The sequence below is a fragment of the Rhinopithecus roxellana genome, chromosome 15, assembly GCF_007565055.1.
Source record: "Rhinopithecus roxellana isolate Shanxi Qingling chromosome 15, ASM756505v1, whole genome shotgun sequence".
Taxonomy (NCBI): domain Eukaryota; kingdom Metazoa; phylum Chordata; class Mammalia; order Primates; family Cercopithecidae; genus Rhinopithecus; species Rhinopithecus roxellana.
The window spans coordinates 31,566,051-31,585,325 of record NC_044563.1 but is presented as its reverse complement, the minus strand read 5'-3'; the positions used below and the strand labels follow the sequence as shown (position 1 = coordinate 31,585,325).

General features: G+C 45.7%; 1 protein-coding gene across 2 annotated transcripts; it reads left to right on the top strand.

The window, feature by feature from the left end:
• The first annotated feature begins 2,244 nt into the window (after positions 1-2,244).
• Positions 2,245-18,126, top strand: GPR83 (G protein-coupled receptor 83). Of its 2 annotated transcripts, XM_010360560.2 has the most exons (4): positions 2,245-2,794; positions 7,108-7,233; positions 10,424-10,557; positions 17,050-18,126. In XM_010360560.2, exons 1-4 carry the CDS (start codon positions 2,408-2,410, stop codon positions 17,672-17,674), a joined length of 1,272 nt encoding a protein of 423 aa, XP_010358862.1. In that variant the 5' UTR covers positions 2,245-2,407; the 3' UTR covers positions 17,675-18,126. The 2 variants fall into 2 exon arrangements, with proteins under 2 accessions (XP_010358862.1, XP_030774258.1); XM_030918398.1 differs by lacking the exon at positions 7,108-7,233 and having other exon boundaries at positions 2,408-2,794; positions 17,050-17,674.
• The last annotated feature ends 1,149 nt before the right edge of the window (positions 18,127-19,275 follow it).

The following is a 19,275-nucleotide window of genomic DNA, read 5'->3' as shown; positions in this document are numbered from 1 at the left end:
CAAGTCGGGCTTTTTCAGAGAATAATATTGGAGTTAAAAGGGCATTGTTTGCAGTGTCAGGAATATTGATGTGGTGAGGCTCTCAAAACCTCTTTCTTAGGCCTCTGTGATGTTACAGTAGTCTCACTTTATCCAAGGTTTCGTTTTCCAGTTTCTGAAGAAATCTCGCACCACCCTACTCTGTCCACTCAGGATGTGAATCCTCCCTTTGTTCAACATATCCATGCAGTACCTGCTCCTCAGTCACTCAGTAGCCACCTCAGTTGTCAGAGCTCCCGTAAAGGTATTGCAGTGCTTGTGTTCAACTAACCTTTATTTTACTTATAATAGCCCAAAGCTGCAAGAGTAGCAATGCTGGCAATTAGCATATGCCAGCTGGAAGCTGTAAAATACTTCCTTATGTGAAAAGCTGAAAGTTCTTGATTTAATAAGGAAGGGGGGAAAAATCGTAAGCCGAGGCTGCTAAGATCTGTAATAAGAATTAATCTTCTATCCATGAAATTGTGAAGAGGGAAAAAGAAATTCATGTGTAGCCTGTATATGGTTTGGTACTATCCACAGTTTTGGGCATCCACTGGGAATCTTGGAATGTTTACCCCATGAATAAGGGGGGACTACTATATCCTATAATTCTTGGTCTCATTTTTATTAAAATAGTGTGAAGTGTTTTATTTTTGTTGTTGTTGCAAGTACATTTGAGAGAGTGAAACCCTCTGCTATTTGCTATGTTTACTATGTGTGACTATTATTAGAGATCTAGGAATATACTTACTATTTGGCACAAACTGACTATTCAGTGTCCTTGGTTTTATTTGTAATATATAAAACAAGAGGCTGGTTCACTGTAAGAGCTGCTTGTGTCTTCCCGTAACCACTTAGTAAGAACAACAGTGATTTACAGTACCCATAATGCCTCTGAGAAAAGAACCTCTTTTAATAACTCAGCCTTTGTGTGGGGTAAGGTGGGGGGATATTCTTGTTTCATTAAAGACTGTGACTTCAGAAGTTCAGGATAAGTTTGGGGCAGTGGTGCTGGGCTGAGAGGAGGGCTTGGCAGGGCTCAGGAGGCCCAGGCCTGGCTGAGTGGAGAGCTGAATGCCTGGGGAAGAGGAAGAGGAAGTGATTCCAGACCTCATGCCTACCCTTGGATTTTCTCAGGACCTCCTCCCCCTTCAGAGCACACCAGTGCAACTTGTAACTGCCAGCAGTAGCATTTATTTGCATGAGTCCTTTTGCCTCTGGAGCCCATTTTGACTATCCACATGGGAGGCCAGAAGTTCAGGAGCATCCTGGGAGAAGGAGCACACCCCTGGGAGAAGCCTTCAGCCAGTGACTAACAGGAGGTGGAGTACAGATATCACAGCTCTGTCACCCCTTGGCTTGGATAGCTGATGTGTACACCTTACACTGGCTTCCCAGCAGACTTCAGCTTGTCACCCACCGTGGTTGCTGGCTTGACAATACTCTTTATTGGTTTCTTTCCCTTTCTTGTCACACTTCTCCACTTCCCTATTGGTGTTTGCCTTCATCTCCCAAATGAACCCTCTCACTAGAGTATTTGGCTCAGGAGATGCTTTTGGGGAAAGCTAAGAAGAACTGAAACACCTCACCTCTTTCAGAGAGAAAGTTTCAGGCTTCTGGTGTAAATGCCCTCACACTTACAAGGTGGGCATGATGAGAAGGGAATCAAAGTGAACCGTAAACCTTTAATAAGCCCTCCAGCACCGCTGATATCTGGGGGGACTTGGAGAATCCTTAAAGTCTCTAATTTTTGGTTTGTCTTTTTCCTGGGACCGCCGGGACGCAGCCATCCACTTCGATATTGAAACTGTGCCAAAGCTAAGGCTTAAGTGGAAACAAATGGAATATATCCTTGTTACTGACCCGGCTTTGCCAGCATGCTCCCTCATCATCCCAAATGCCCCTGTGGGCATTTTTCCCACCCGCCTGTCTGCTTCCTTTACAAGAGGCTAAGCCGACACCACGCGAGCGTGTACGCGCTGGGGAAGGAGCCCCCGAAGCGAAGCCCTGTCGGAGGAGTTACGGGCGGGAGTGGGAACGGCTGGGTGTGGGGGCAGCAACGGCGCCACCGGCAGGGTGGGGGGAGCCAGGCTTGTCAGAGCTGGAGCGCGTCACCGTCGCCGCGAGAGACGCCGCGCTGCCCAATAGGCAGAGGCGCTCCCTACCAGCCTGGTGGGAGCAGAGATATAAAAGTGCTCCAACAAACCCGGAGCTGGGGTGCCGATCGCGGGCTGGTGGCCGGCTGCGCGGTGCTCCGCGGGTCGGTACCTGGCTCCTTGGGACGGCCTTGCAAGCTCTTCGTCCCGCACCCCGGCTGCGCGCCCCGAGCCCGGCGAGAGTGGACGCCCGACCCGCAGGCTCCCAAGGGAGGGGTGGCTCCTGCAAAATGGTCCCTCACCTCTTGCTGCTCTGTCTCCTCCCCTTGGTGCGAGCCACCGAGCCCCACGAGGGCCGGGCCGACGAGCAGAGCCTGGAGGCGGCCCTGGTCGTGCCCAATGCCTCGCACTTCTTCTCCTGGAACAACTACACCTTCTCCGACTGGCAGAACTTTGTGGGCAGGAGGCGCTACGGCGCCGAGTCCCAGAACCCCACGGTGAAAGCCCTGCTCATCGTGGCTTACTCCTTCATCATTGTCTTCTCACTCTTTGGCAACGTCCTGGTCTGTCATGTCATCTTTAAGAACCAGCGAATGCACTCGGCCACCAGCCTCTTCATCGTCAACCTGGCAGTTGCCGACATAATGATCACGCTGCTCAACACCCCCTTCACTTTGGTAAGGGGCCCGCTGCCTGCCGCCCCACCTTCTCTCTTCATCTCCCTCTCCTATCTCAATTCTCCGGCCTCCCTCTGCCGTTCTGTGTCTCTCTGTGGGTCCCCACTTCTCTCTCCACGTCTCTCTTCCTCCTCATTTCTCCTCTGCCTCTATCTTCCTGTCCTAGTCTCTTTTCTCTCTCCTCTGTCATCTCGGTTCTTGACTCTCTCTTCTGTTTTTCTTAGTCTTTCTTTCAGTCTCTGTCTCTCTTTCTGAAGTCTTCCTGTCTCTCTTCTCTGTCTCTGTCTGTGTGTCCTCATCTTTTTTTTTCTCTCTCTCTTTCTGTCTCCCTATTCGTCTGTCTCTGTCTCCTCACCTCTTATCTCTTTTTCTTCTTGTCAGTCTCTCTGTGATTTTATTTTTCTATTCTCTCTCCTCTCCTCTCCCCTCCTCTCCTCTCTTCCTCTCTCTCCCCTGCCACACTCTGATTCCTCCCCACTTCTTTCTATCTCATCACTTTATAAGCCAGAGCTTCTGCAGAGGTGGCATTGGGTCAATAGTTTGAGTGTCTGCAGCCAGCTGGAAATGAACGACCATTTCCTGTTTAATCTCACTGGGTCTGGGCTTGCTTGATAATTGAGCAGTAAATCAATGCCCCTGAAATGTCAGCAGCGATGATTAGGTCCCCCTCCCTCTGAAGTGCAGCCTATTCAGTGCCCACCCGTACCCATGGGATGCTGCTTTGTGCTACAACTGAAATATCAAACAATTGCTAATTTTTAATGGAACATTAAGTGCATTTTCCCAGACCACTTATTTAAAGTGCATTTCCCTTCTGTGGGTTGATCATGAGGCTGTGTTTGAGATCTGTGTTGAGGAAGAAATGAGGGGAGTGGGCTTGCGCTGCAGAGATCGGGCAGGCTGGGGGCATTTGCACATTGCAGCTGATGGGATTCCTCCCCCAAGCTCTGGCTACTTAGCACTGGTGGTGTCTCGCTGTGACCAGGGAGTGTGGCTCTCATGGATGCTTTGGGACTGTAAGGGCGATGACTGAGCAACCATAGTGACAGTTATACTGCATGTTTCTCTAGTGTGTTATATTTTTTTCATTTTATGGAATAACTGTTATTTGAGTGATTACTAAAGCAGTATCTATTAATCTCTCTCTGTCTCTCTTCCCGCTATCTCTTGTACACACACAACCAGATATCACAGACAAGCAAAAAAACACAGGAGGAACCCCCACAAGTCCATCACCTGTGTGAACGTCCTTCCAAATCTTATATTGAAAAAGTGCCCTCACATTCTCTTTTTCATCCTCACTAATTAGAATATTACTCACATTTTGCAGATGAGAAAACTAGGGCACAGGGAGGTTCAATCCCTTGTCCAAAGCCACCTGGCCAGTAGTTGGCAGATCCAGGATGAGAATTCCATCCCCTAACTCAAATCCAGAGGTCGGTCCACTAAGCCAGCCAGCTGGGAGTGAAGAACACTCTTGGACCATGTTTAGCTTCTGCTACTCCAAACCCTGTTCTGATCTCCTGTCAGCCTACATCTAACGTATTGATGGCTGCTCAATATCCCCTGGGCATTACCCAAGGATAAGCCGGCTTTCAAATACTCCCCTCCTCCGTGGGTGTCTCAAAGCACAAGGCAACAGCATCCCTGCCACCCCTTGCCCCTTCCTTGGTTTCTGACCTGAGAACCTACAATGGTGTGGTTGGGCTGGGCTACCCAGGTTGGGCACTGGGAAGCCACAGAACATGGCCTTTTTTGCTGCTGCCCAGAGCCAGGATGCGGGGCTGGATCTACAGCAGACACAAGAATGGGTAGGGAGGCCACAGACTCAAGGACAGGCTACACCTGACAGCTGGCAATACCTGCCCCAGAGGATCTCCTGCAAGAGATCTACAGGATGTCAAGGTCCTCAGAACCCAGCACCCCCTCCAGTATGAGCCAAAGCAGCTTAGCCTTGAACCTGACCCATCAAACTGCCCCAATCCAAACTTGGATTATAGCTTATAAGGTGCTGGTAGGTAGGAAAGGGAGAAGGTTATGGGGAGGGGCTTCCAACCCCTCGGCCTACTCAGCTCAGGCTCCCCTACTGGGAAAGGCATCCCTGCCTTTGGCTGATTGGCAACAATATCCTTCTTCCCTGGTCTCCCTTCCTATCCACTTCATCTACTGCAGTCAGCATGAAGCCCAGCTCTGATAATGGAGAGAAAAGCAGACAATTACTTACAGTTCCCCTGGTAGATAGAGATAGATGCACACAGGATGTAGTGGAGCCTGGAGGAGGGAGTCTTTCATTCTGACCCATCAGAGTCCCACGAGAAGGTCAAAGGAGACTGCAAAGAATGTGACATTTCAACAGGACCTGGCTGAATAGGAATTTTCCAGGTCGAGATGAACACTTAGTGCAGACAGAGGGACCAGGGAGAACAAAGGCATTGAAGCATCAAAGTTCATGGTGTGTTGTGGGAACACTGAGTGGCTCAATGAAGCTGGAGCAGCAGGAAGCACAGTGGAGGAGTGGGCAGGGGAGGCAGAAGCGGAGGTGGCCAGAAAGAAAGGTGGGACCAGGTTGTGAAGGGGCCTGGATACTCTGTCCTGAGAGCCAGGATGACTCCAAGCAGAAGGGAGACAATAATATGATTGTGGTTAGCAGAAATGCTGTCAGGAGTATGAAGGCTGAATTCTAAGGTGACAAACCTGGAGAACTGGGAAAGCTGTTCAGAGGTTATAATAGTCCAAGGGAGAGATAATGGGGTACCCCACAAGGCCCATGGACTTGGGACTGAAGAAGAGGGAACAGTTTTGAAAACCAGTGAGAGGTAGAACTGGTTGGATTTGGTAATTCCAGTGTGGGGGTGGGAAGTAGGAATAGCTGAAGATTTCTAGCTCTATAATGTTACTGAACTGCTCAAAAGCCTCAATGGCTCCTCCCTGCCCTCCTCAAAGAAAGTAACATCCCTGGTCTGTTGTCCTAGTTTCAAGATCTGGCCAGACTTGTCATGACTCTCATTCACACACTCCAGACAAACCAATCCACTCCTTATTCCCCAAACAGGTCCTGGGATTTCTGATCCAGTGCCAATGACTTTTGTCCTCATCTCCATGTGCACGAATCCTTCCTCAGTTCAAATGTCTCATATATTGTAATAATGGCAGTTGATAGCATTAATGTACTAGGCACTGTTGTACCTACTTTACATGTGTTATCAATCTTGATTGATGTAACAACCATGTGAAAAGGGTTAGTCCATTTTACAGATGAGGAAAGTGGGGCTCAGAGGGCCCAATGCCTTGCCCAAGGTCACAGTGATCAGTGGCAAACACTCTGCTGTAAGTCACTACATTATACTCCTTCTCTTGGGCTAACTTGCCCTATTTCTATGCCTCTGTGCCTCTGCCCACTCCCATCCCTGTCTGGTGGCCCCATTGCCCTTTGTCTGGGTCTCTACAAAGCATTGATTACTTTCTGTCTTGCACTTGACTTGACCCTCCTCTGCCCTGGCTGCAAACTCCTTAATCAGAATCAATGCTCAATCTCTCTCAGGCATGGGATGTTACTCACAGGAGTTGCTCAAGTACTAATTGAATGAGTAAATAGTGCTGGGTGATGTGGGATAAGGACCAGGCCTGCTTCTAGGTCCCTACACGGTTTTGAGAGCTTGTCTTCTCTCCCCACACCTGTCAACACCTCTACAGGTCCCTGGGTCTCCACCCCAGATGATGACCTGAAAGGCCAGTTTAACCAAGATTTGCCAGCACAGCCTACATGCTGTGTTGTGAATTCAGATGTGTCTCCCCTACTAGATTGAACTTGTGTGGACCAAGAGTGAATTTTGTTATTGCACATAAAAATAGCTACTATTTACTTCTAATAATAGCTGAACAGTCTGCCAGACATTGTGTTTTGCCCTTTACAGACATTTAAAAAATTTAAACCTTATACTAAGCCTATAAGGAAGAGATTTTTGATGGCTTTTTTTTGCAAATGAGGAAACAGATTCAGAGAGGTTACCTATCTTGCCCAAGCCCTCACAGTAAGAAACTGTTAGAGGTGGGAAGTCCAACTCCAAAGCCCACATCCTTCCTGGCACCTAATGGAGCCTGGCCCAGAAGTATGATCAGGGTTTGCTGAATTGAATGAATGAAAATGAGTTGTGCTGGAGAAAATCATGTTTACTCCACAATTCAGTATCATAGACAGAAAGAAGGGAGGAGCTGGAGGAATCCTCCTAAGGGCATGCTCCTCAGAGACCTCTAGGGATGGGTGTCAAAGTCAAGGCCTGTCTGTCTCCTAACATCTTTGGGCTCATCTCCAGGTTCGCTTTGTGAACAGCACATGGATATTTGGGAAGGGCATGTGCCATGTCAGCCGCTTTGCCCAGTACTGCTCCCTGCACGTCTCAGCACTGACGCTGACAGCCATTGCGGTGGACCGCCACCAGGTAAGGGCACCTACCCCTAATGCTCTGCTCTTCCCTGTCTTGCTTCCCTTCCCTAGAAGTTGCAGGGGCTCTGAAGACAGCGTTTTAGCCCAGTTTTCAATGAGTGTGTTTCTCTTCTTATTGATCAACATGAACACATACGTTAGTGATATTAAACCCTTTGTCCTAATTATTACAGAAAGTTATTTTTAGTTTGCTGATCCAATGAATACTCATTGCTAGCATTTTCTTTTTTCTTTTTCTTTTCTTTTCTTTTTTTTTTTTTTTTTTTTTGAGACAGAGTCTCACTCTTGTCGCTCAGGCTGGAGTGCAGTGGTGACATCTTGACTCAACCTCTGCCTCCTGGGTCCAAGGAATTCTCCTGCCTCAGCCTCCTGAGTAGCTGGGATTAGAGGCACCTGCCACCATGCCCGGCTAATTTTTGTACTTTTAGTAGAGATGGGGTTTTGCCATATTGGCCAGGCTGGTCTTGAATTCCTGACCTCAGGTAATACACCCACCTCGGCCTCCCAAAGTGCTGGGATTACAGGCATGAGCCATCATGCCCGGCCATTGCTGGCATTTTCTGTCTCAGAAATTAGTGAGCTTGTTTTGAGGACAGAAAAGCAATACCAGAAAATCACAGATTAAAGGAGAGGAGTAATTGCAGGTCAGAGACGAGGCTTCAGAGTGAGAGATGAATATTTACCAATTCAGGCTATTCAGGCAGAAAACAAGCCAGGATGTCTAGGTGGCAGAAGCAGGCATTGCAGTGGAGCATGGCAGCCCTGGGTCAGGAAGGTATTCTAACAGTTCTGCCCCCATGGGAAGCTCATAGGTGTATATGGTGAAAGGAACTGACCAGGACATCTAAGTAGGACAGCTTCATGCCAAGCGCCTTTTCCATGCTTACTCAATGAACTCATGTTGTATGCTTAGACCTGTGCTGAATTATAGAATGGAGGCTCAGTAAAGTGCATATGTAGCTTTTCCAAGATCATGTGCCTATGAATGGTGAAGCTAGGATTAGGACTGAGGTCTGTCTGGCTCCAAGCCCATGTTCCAGTCACTAGACCATGCTGTTCTGAGAAGACTCAAAGGAATCTACAAGGCCAATATTATGAGGGCCACCAGACACAGAAAGATGAGATTTATTCTGAGTAGCACCATGAGATGCAACAAGGACCACGGGATAGGAGGCTTCAAAGATGCAGTTTCTTTTTTTTTTTTTTTTGAGACGGAGTCTCGCTCTGCCGCCCAGGCTGGAGTGCAGTGGCCGGATCTCAGCTCACTGCAAGCTCCGCCTCCTGGGTTCACGCCATTCTCCTGCCTCAGCCTCCCACGTATCTGGGACTACAGGCGCCCGCCACATCGCCCGGCTAGTTTTTTGTATTTTTTAGTAGAGACGGGGTTTCACCGTGTTAGCCAGGATGGACTCAATCTCCTGACCTCGTGATCCGCCCGTCTCGGCCTCCCAAAGTGCTGGGATTACAGACTTGAGCCACCGCGCCCGGCCCAAAGATGCAGTTTCAAAGATACAGTCAGTCCAATGTGGGAAGAATTCTCTTGTAGAAGTGTCTAAACGTAGACAAACCTGCCTGGGAGGTAATGAGTTTCATGTCATCAGCCATATTTAAGCAAAGTGAGGATGACAACTTGATGGGGAGGTATTTGAGGAGATTCCTGCATCTGATAAGGAATGGAACTAGTCAAATTTTGAGATCTCTTTATCTCTGAAATGCCATAATTTTGTTAACAATCAACTCTTAATGTATGTTGCAGATGCTTTAGTGTAAAGTGTGAAAAGCTTGCATATAAATATTTCCTGCCTTTTCTTAACTGTCTCCCTTAATTTAACTAGAAGGACTTCTGATTGCTTTTACCTGGCCTATGCTTTACCCCAGATTAACGCAACCGAGCATTGACCATGGGCTAAGAGTGGGTCTGGGGAATAGCGGCAAAGCCTTGCTCATGTTGACCATGTTACTGCAACATATACCCCAACAAGGGGCTCTGTCCCAAGGTCAACAGAGTCTTTGAGAAGTGCTTGGAGCCTCTGCCCCAGGCTGCCACTCCCTTCAGCAATCTGAACACAAGAGTGTGAAGGGCAGAGATGGCTGAATCCAGAACAGAGATGTGCTGTCAGCTTCTGAAGCCTCATTGCTTCCTCCCATAAAACCTTGAAAACATTGGAAGGAATAAAAAAAAGTTCAGGACACAGCCAGAATGTCCAGTGTGTTCTGGGATGACATCTAGAGGTGGTGGCACCTCTTCCTGACCTCTTCCCCCTAACCCTGGACTAACCTATCCCAAATGCTTTTTTCAAAAAATAATGTTCTCATCTGAAAATGAGGATGGTTTTACATCCTTAAGTCTTTATTTAAACCTTTTAGGAGAATTGATTGATATACAGTAGCAACTCCAAGATGCATTTCAGCCTGAAGCCTGCAACACTGAGTTTATTATGGGTGTGTGAGAGCTGGGCCCTGGTGCAATTTTAGTAATGGCTTTCATAAACATGTTGGGAGTTCCCACATAAGTAGTGCCCATGTAGCTTCCCAGGATGAGTGATGAGTACGGTCTCTTCCTGTCTGTCAGACCCTCTCAGAGTCCACCATAACCTAAGGGGTCTAGAATCATGGGAAGATGAGCTCAGGTCCCGAGGAGATAGGAGCTGACCATGGGCTTGCTCCTCTCCCAGCCTCGCTGTGATGCCATGTGAGCAGCCTTCCTCCTGAACCCCTCCCCAGTCCTCTCACTGGACCCTGGTTCAGCCTGAGTATGATCAGCAAGAGGCAGATGACCTGCCCCGGTCTCTGAATCCAGATGACCCTTTCTTTCCTCCTCTGGAGGTGGGCTGTTGGGTGGGACATGGCTGGGCCTACCTCTCCCCCAGCAGCTACCTGGTGTAGCTCAGGAGCTCAATAATGAAGGTGCTTGGCTTTATCAGTAGGGCCTGCCTTATGTGACAAGTGAGCTGTGCCTCCAGATTTCTTTTTATTTATTTATGTATTTTCATTTTTTTAAAATATATAGAGGCAGGGTCTCACTTTGTTGCCCAGTCTTGTCTAGAACTCCTGGACTCAAGTGATTCTTCTGCGTCAGCCTCCCAAAGTGCTGGGATTACAGCCGTGAGCTCCTGCACCTGGCCCAGATTTCTGATTTGTTTCAAAACGTCTTCAGTTAATGATGCGGTTTGCTTGTTTTCCAGGTCATTATGCACCCCTTGAAACCCCGGATCTCAATCACAAAGGGTGTCATCTACATCGCTGTCATCTGGACCATGGCTACATTCTTTTCACTCCCACATGCTATCTGCCAGAAATTATTTACCTTCAAATACAGGTGAGATGAATTCGCAGGGATCTGCCTGGTGATTCGCGTCTTCTCCCGAGTCAGGCTCGACCAAGGGATACCTGAGGCCCCCAGGAGCTCACAGCTCTCTGAGTAACTAGTACCTGCCTCACTGAGTCTTTCTCTGGCTCGCTCCCATCCTGTTACCTCCTGGTCCATGCCTGTCCTCTACGTTTTGTCTGCCTTCTCTCTTCTTTAGCTTCTCACTTATTCTCTTTCCGGGTTCTCTGCAAGGACAAAGCAATAATTATCAGCATCTGTCACCAGGGTGCTATACTCACAGCCTGAGATCCCAATCACTAAGGCCTTGTTGAAAAGGTGTAAACCGCTCACACTGTCTACAAACAAAACCTGCATGCAATTCTGAGCCTGAGGCAGGCTTCTCTATCTCCCCTACCTCCTGTACATGTTTATCTTATGCTCTACTGAATGAGAACGTCTTTCTTTCAACACACAGTTTTTTTAAAACTTCAACTGGTTCATTAGGTGATCTCCCTGCTGCAGTGTCAATTTGGGAAGAACTGGCCCTGTTTCTTTGTTATCTCGGTGATCCCCACACTGAGCTTACTGTCTCCACATAACAAGCTCTTGGTATGTATTTACTGAATGAATGAATGATCTTAGAGTGACTTTTTTTTTTTTTTTTTTTTTTTTGAGACAAAGTCTCATTCTGTTGCCCAGACTAGAGTGTAATAGCGGGATCTCAGATCACTGTAACCTCCGCTACCTGGGTTCAAGCAATTCTCCTGCCTCAGCTTCCCAAGTAGCTGGAATTACAGGCACATACCACCATGCCTGGCTAATTTTTTGTATTTTTAGTAGAGACGGGGGTTTCACCACGTTGGCCAGGCTGGTCTCGAACTTCGGACCTCAGGTTATCCGCCTACCTTGGGATCCCCAAGTGCTAAGATTACAGGCATGAGCCACTGCGCCCAGCCTTTTAGAGTGATTTTTATCATTTGTTATTGTTGTTGTTGTTGGTCACTGGTTTGTCTTTTTGTTTAAATTTTTTTATTATACTTTAAATTATGGGATGCATGTACAGAACATGCAGTTTTGTTACATAAGTATACACGTGCCCTGGTGGTTTGCTGCACCAATCAACCCGTCACCTACATTAGGTATTTCTCCTAATGTTGTCCCTCCCCCAGTTCCCACCCCCTGACAGGCCCCAGTGTATGATGTTCCTCTCTCTATGTCCATGTGTTCTCATTGTTCAGCTCTCACGAGCGAGAATATGTGGTATTTGATTTTCTGTTCTTGTCATAGTTTGCTGAAAATGATAGTTTCCAGCTTCATCCATGTCCCTGCAAAGGACATGAACTCATCCTTTGTTATGGCTGCATAGTATTCCATGGTGTATGTGTGCCGTGTTTTCTTTATCCAGTCTATCATTGACGGACATTTGGATTGGTCCAAGTCTTTGCTATTGTGAATAGTGCTGCAGTAAACATATGTGTGCATGTGTCTTTATAGTAGAATGATTTATAATCCTTTGGGTACATACCCAATAATGGGATCGCTGGGTCAAATGGTATTTCTAGTTCTAGATCCTTGAGGAATCACCACACTGTCTTCCACAATGGTTGAACTAATTTACACTCCCACCAACAATGTAAAAGCATTCCTATTTCTCCACATCCTCTTCAGCATCAATTGTTTCCTGACTTTTTAATGATTGCCATTCTAACTGGCATGAGATGGTATCTCATTGCAATTTTGATTTCATTTATCTGATGACCAGTGATGACGAGCATTTTTTCAAATGTCTCTTGGCTGCATAAATATCTTCTTTTGAGAAGTGTCTGTTCATATCCTTTGCCCACTTTTTGATGGTTTTTTTTTTCTTGTAAATTTATTTAAGTTCTTTGTAGATCCTGGATGTTAGCCCTTTGTCAGATAGACAGATAGATTGCAAAAATTTTCTCCCATTCTGTAGGTTGCCTGTTCACTCTGATGATAGTTTTTTTTTTTTTTTGCTATGCAGAAGCTTTTTAGTTTAATTAGATCCCATTTATCAATTTTGGCTTTTGTTGCTGTTGCTTTTGGTGTTTTAGACACGAAGTCTTTGCCCATGCGTACATCCTGAATGATATTGCCCATGTTTTCTTCTAGGATTTTTATGATCCTAGGTCTTAGTTTAAGGCTTTGATCCATCTTGAGTTGATTTTTGTATAAAAGGGGTCCAGTTTCAGTTTTCTGCATATGGCTAGCCAGTGTTTCCAAGAACAGTTATTAAATAAAGAATCTTTCCCCCTTGCGTGTTTGTGTCAGGTTTGTCAAAGATCAGATGGTTGTAGATGTGTGGTGTTATTTCTGAGGCCTGTGTTCTATTCTATTGGTCTATATATCTGTTTTGGTACCAGGACCATGCTGTTTTGGTTACTGTAGCCTTGTAGTATAGTTTGAAGTCAGGTAGCATGATGCCTCCAGCTTTGTTCTTCCTGCCCAAGATTGTCTTGGCTATGTGGACTCTGTTTTGGTTCCATATGAAGTTTAAAGTAGTTTTTTCCAATTCTGTGAAGAAACTTAGTGGTAGCTTGATGGGGATACCATTGAATCTATAAATTACTTTGGGCAGTATGGCCATTTTCATGATATTGTTTCTTCCTATCCCTGAGCATGGAATGTCTTTCCATTTGTTTGTGTCCTCTTTTATTTTGTTGAGCAGTGGTTTGTATTTCTCCTTGAAAAGGTCCTTCACATCTCTTGTAAGTTGTATTCCTAGGTATTTTATTCTCTTAGTAGCAACTGTGAATGGGAATTCACTTATGATTTGGCTCTCTGTTTATCTGTTATTGGTATATAGGAATGCTGGTGATTTTTGCACATTGATTTTGTATCCTGAGACTTTGCTGAAGTTGCTTATCAGCTTAAGGAGATTTTGGGCTGAGACGATGGGATTTTCTAAATATACAATCTGCAAACAGACACAGTTTGACTTCCTCTCTTCTTATTTGAATATCCTTTCTTTCTTTCTCCTGCCTGATTGCCCTGGCCAGAACTTCCAATACTATGTTGAATAGGAGTGGTGAGAGAGGGCATCCTTGTCTTATGCTGGTTTTCAAAGGGAATGCTTCCAGTTTTTGTCCATTCAGTATGATATTGGCTGTGGGTTTGTCATATATAGTTCTTATTACTTTGAGATACATTCCATTGATACCTAGTTTATTGAGAGTTTTTAGCATGAAAGGGTGCTGAATTTTGTCGAAGGCCTTTTCTGCATCTATTGAGATAATCATGGTTTTTGTCATTGGTTCTGTTTATGTGATGCATTATGTTTATTGATTTGCATATGTTGAACCAGCCTCGCATCCCAGGGACGAAGCCGACTTGATCGTGGTGGATGAGGTTTTTGATGTTCTGCTGGATTCAGTTTGCCACTATTTTATTGAGGATTTTCGTATTGATGTTTATCAGGGATATTGCCCTGAAATTTTCTTTTTCTGTGGTGTCTCTGCCAGGTTTTGGTATCAGCATGATGCTGGCCTAATAAAATGAGTTAAGGAGGATTCCTTCATTTTCTATTGTTTGGAATAGTTTCAGAAGGAATGGTACCAGCTCCTCTTTGTACCTCTAGTAGAATTTGGCTGTAAATCCGTCTGGTCCTGGACTTTTTTTGGTTGGTAGGCTATTACTTACTGCCTCAATTTCAGAACTCATTAGTGGTTTATTATGGCTTTTGACTTCTTCCTGGTTTAGTCTTGTGAGGGTGTATGTGTCCAGGAATTATCCATTTCTTCTAGATTTTCTAGTTTATTTGTGTAGAGGTGTTTATAGTATTCTGTGATGGGAGTTTGTATATCTGTGGGATCAGTGGTGATATCCCCTATATCATTCTTTCTTGCATCTATTTGATTCTCCTCTCTTTTCTTCTTTATTAGTCTGGCTAGTGGTCTATCTATGTTGTTGATCTTTTCAAAAAAACAGCTCCTGGATTCATTGATTTTTTTTAAGGGTTTTTCGTGTCTCTATCTCTGTCATTTCCGCTCTGATCTTAGTTATTTCTTGCCTTCTGCTAGCTTCTGAATTTTTTTGCTGTTGCTTCTCGAGTTCTTTTAATTTTGATGTTAATGTGTCAATTTTAGATCTTTCCTGCTTTCTCTTATGGGGATTTATTTAGTGCTATACATTTCCCTCTACACACTGCTTTAAATGTGTCCCAGAGATTCTGGTATGTTGTGTCTTCATTGTCATCGGTTTCAAAGAGCATCTTTATTTCTACCTTCATTTCATTATTTACTCAGTAGTCATTTCATATGTGGTTGTTCAGTTCCATGGAGTTGTGTGGTTTTGAGTGAGTTTCTTAATCCTGAGTTCTGGTTTGATTGCACTGCGGTCTGAGAGATTGTTATTATGTCCATTCTTTTGCTTTTGCTGAGGAGTGTTTTAGTTCCAATTATGTGGTCAATTTTGGAATAAGTGTGATATGCTGCTGAGAAGAATGTATATTCTGTTGATTTGGGGTAGAGAGTTCTGTAGATGTCTATTAGGTCCATTTGCTCCAGAGCTGAGTTAAAGTCCTGAATATGCTTGTTAATTTTCTGTCTCATTGATCTGTCTAATATTGGTAGTGGGGTGTTAAAGTCTCCCATTATTATTGTGTGGGAGTCTGAGTCTCTTTGTAGGTCTCTAAGAACTTACTTTATGAATCTGGGTGCTCCTGTATTGGGTGTGTATATATTTAGGATAGTTAGCTTTTCTTGCTGCATTGATCCCTTTACCATCATGTAATGCCCTTCTTTGTCTCTTTTGATATTTTTTGGCTTAAAGTCTCTTTTATCAGAGATTAGGATTGTAACTCCTGCTTTTTATTTATTTATTTATTTATTTATTTATTTATTTATTTATTTATTTATTGAGATGGAGTTTCGCTCTTGTTGCCCAGGCTGGAGTGCAATGGCACAATCTTGGCTCAGCACAACCTCTGGCCCCCAGGTTCAAGTGATTCTCCTGCCTCAGCCTCCCGAGTAGCTGGGATTATAGGCATGCACCACCATGCCTGACTAATTTTGTATTTTTAGTAGAGACAGGGTTTCTCCATGTTGGTCAGACTGGTCTCAAACTCCTGAACCTCAGGTGATCCGCCCGTCTCGGCCTCACAAAGTGCTGGGATTACAGGCATGAGCCACCCTGCCGGGCTTCATTTGTTGTGTTAGATGAGCTTCCTTAGAGACAGGTTTTGCCTTAATGGCAGGTACACCTGCAAGTGGCTAATTGAGACAGTGCTCCCAAGAGCAATGGGAAAGAGAGTGGCAGAGGCTGGACAGGGACCAGGGAGAGACTAAGGAAGGGTGTGATTTCAGGGGAAGCTGTCCCTGCCCCACAGGAGGCTCTGGGGCTGACTGAAAATGCAGAGTTGGCCTCAACTTGAGGCCAGGTAACTGGGCTTTCCTATTTCTCCATCTCTCAGTCTTTTGTTACAGGTGTTTCCTAGAAAAACTGGAAACTCCCAGCCAATTATGGCTGTACTGAATCGTGGGAAGGGCCTTGGGTGCCCTTAGGGGAGTCCTAGGCACCTAGAAGATCACAGGTGCCAGCTGTTTCTTGCTGGGGGGTTGGTTCTCCAGACTGGCAAAGGGGCTCTGCAGGGATCCAGGGAGTGTCTGTCACAGGAGCCATGCTCCACCCCACCTGCAGCACGCACACACGCACACACACACACACACACACCCTCACTCACTCCTGTGACAAAAGCAAGGTCAAAAGAAATAAGCCCAGAAGGTGGATTTCAACTAATTTATAAAGGCCCCCTCCAGGAATTCTAGGACATTGAAATGAATCACATGCCCAGGCCCCCAACATCCAGGCTGCCCTTCTACCTTTCCACATAGAGGACTTATTTTTATTTCCCCCTAACAAAAGCAAAGGAAGTTTCCTCTCTCTTTTGTTAGTGATGACCACCAGCACATAGAACTAGAGCACCAAGCCACATGGATATTCCTAAAAAGGCTGAAGAGGACTGGGGTACATTCCATATAAAATAAATACTTGTTCTATGAACGGCTGAAGAGATGTTAGTTCAGGCTTTACCACTCATATGCTCAAGACCCATCATTTCTTTTCTTTATGCCTTAGTTTTCCCTTTAAAATGGGGAAGTAGCACAATAGGAAATTCTAGGATTTCCTCAAGGATGAGTTACTTTTCAATCTGGGAACATGAGCATTTCATTCATTTATTCAAGAAATATTTATTGGGTCTCTACTATGGGCTAAGAATTGTACAAGATTAAGAGAACACAGAGAAATTCAGGTGTATTCTTTACCTCTATGCAATTCCCAGCCTAGTAGGGAAGGCAGAAATGTAATCAGATAATTAGGCTACAGCATCAAAAGTGCTATATTAGATGGATGTACCAGGAGCCCAGTGGAAGGAGAGGCCAGTGCTTCTTGGGATGAAGACTTTCCACATATATTCCAGATATATTTCCATAATATCTCCTTTCTGTTACCTCTGTCCCCCTCCCCACTTCCTGCCCCCAGTGAGGACATTGTGCGCTCCCTCTGCCTGCCAGACTTCCCTGAGCCAGCTGACCTCTTCTGGAAGTACCTGGATTTGGCCACCTTCATCCTGCTCTACATCCTGCCCCTCCTTATCATCTCTGTGGCCTACGCTCGTGTGGCCAAGAAACTGTGGCTGTGTAACATGATTGGCGATGTAACCACAGAGCAGTACCTTGCCCTGCGGCGCAAAAAGAAGAAGACCATCAAAATGTTGATGCTGGTGGTGGTCCTCTTTGCCCTCTGCTGGTTCCCCCTCAACTGCTACGTCCTCCTACTGTCCAGCAAAGTCATCCGCACCAACAATGCCCTCTACTTTGCCTTCCACTGGTTTGCCATGAGCAGCACGTGCTATAACCCCTTCATATACTGCTGGCTGAATGAGAATTTCAGGATTGAGCTAAAGGCATTACTGAGCATGTGTCAAAGACCTCCCAAGCCTCAGGAGGACAGGCCACCCTCCCCAGTTCCTTCCTTCAGAGTGGCCTGGACAGAGAAGAATGATGGCCAGAGGGCTCCCCTCGCCAATAACCTCCTGCCCACCTCCCAACTCCAGTCTGGTAAGACAGATCTGTCATCTGTGGAACCCATTGTGACAATGAGTTAGAGGAGGTTGGGAAGAGGGAGTAGGAGGGGTCTGTCTCCACCTGAGGCAGGGAAAGAGAACCTATTCTCACACATGATCTTCAGAGTGCTGGAAACACACTCCTGCAGAAGCTGTAGGACTCTTGAATTGCTAGAAAACTGTCCAGCCTCCTAGCCCCATGTGATGTGAAAACTAAAAGGCACCACCAACTAGACATGTGTTCATAAATTCCCATCTAAGAAACACTGGGAGGCACAGCAGTCTGGATCTCTGAGGAAGAGGAACGAGGACAACTTTGGCCCAGATGGGGGCTGAATCATTCAACTGCCTCCATCTGTGGGGCAGCTGCTGCCTTACAACCCTTCCTACTGCTAAGCATCCCAAAGGAGACCTGCATCATACTTTGGGTGTGGTGACCCAGATGCACAGAGCTCTGCTTGAAACAGGTACACGGGCCAGGGAAATGCCAGCAAGCCAGAGTGGGTGTGGAGATTTTTATGCCTCACTTTCTGGAGTCACTGGGCCATGATGAATCAGAAGTCTTCAGTGGTCTAGCAATATGCAGACAAGAAAGGACCAACTTGGGTTCCTTAAAACAAAGGGCACTTATTATTACCACTTAGAAAACTTCAGAAAAGCATACACACACACACACACACACACACACACACACAATCACTCTCTTATCCCATCCATTTGTGATAACATCTGTGAACATGCTGTGGCTCTATTTGCAATGTTTTCCTTTGTGTGTGTGACTGTGTGCATGTGTGCATGACCTTTTTTTTTTTTCATTTATACTTTTTCATTTAGATTGTAACGATTAACAGAAACAGGGGTACCTTTCCCAGGGGTGTCCACCAGAAGAGTTGAAGAAGAGGTGAGAAGAACCCAAGGTGAAGCCTGTCACCATGCAGACAGAACTGCCCCCTATCGTAGACAGTGGTGGGAAGGGCCTGGCTTACATGCCCCTCCTTAGAGACAGCCTCACGATGAACCAGGGAATCAAACTCAACCAGGAGGCATGATTCCTCCTCTCCTGCTATTGCGCAAAAACAAGAGGTGGTGAAACATTGTTCTGTTTTCACAAAAGATGAGGAGCAGGCTTTCCAATATGCTGGAAGTAATTGTGCTTAGACACCTCATCCTCCGGAGCTGTCTAGAAAGGCATTTTGCTGTGTTGTCTGAATAATGGGAGTTTTTTCACACCATTTCTCAAAAGGAGATTCACTGTCAACATCATTTTAGTGGTTCAGGTGTCACTTTGACTTACAGAAACCTATGCATCCTTCAAAGGTCTAACTTGCCAGAGAAATCTCATTCCAGGGACTGATTGTTTTTATCACCTTCCATCTGGTCCTGAGTGACTCACTGTATCACCCAGAAAAGAGACCTGTCAGGCAGAATCGAGCTTAATTCACCTGCTCTAAACAATTGCTACTGACACACTGTTTTCAGGTTTTCTTCGAGCACCAGATAAACTCTGAAAGCAAAGCATGGATATGAGCTCAGTAGGAAACTAAGGTTTGAGGGAGAGTTTGTCACTTAGACCTCTTGGCTGTTAACTGAAACTGAACCTGGTCACATCATCTGCTTCCCTGTAATGAACTATGAGGGTTCAT

Bases quoted from the DNA above. Each gene is read 5' to 3' on its own strand.
- GPR83 (XM_010360560.2), top strand. From the start codon at position 2,408: ATGGTCCCTCACCTCTTGCTGCTCTGTCTCCTCCCCTTGGTGCGAGCC. The intron at 2,795-7,107 runs GTAAGGGGCCCG...GCTCATCTCCAG, and splicing joins TCAACACCCCCTTCACTTTG to GTTCGCTTTGTGAACAGCAC. The intron at 10,558-17,049 runs GTGAGATGAATT...TCCTGCCCCCAG, and splicing joins TTATTTACCTTCAAATACAG to TGAGGACATTGTGCGCTCCC.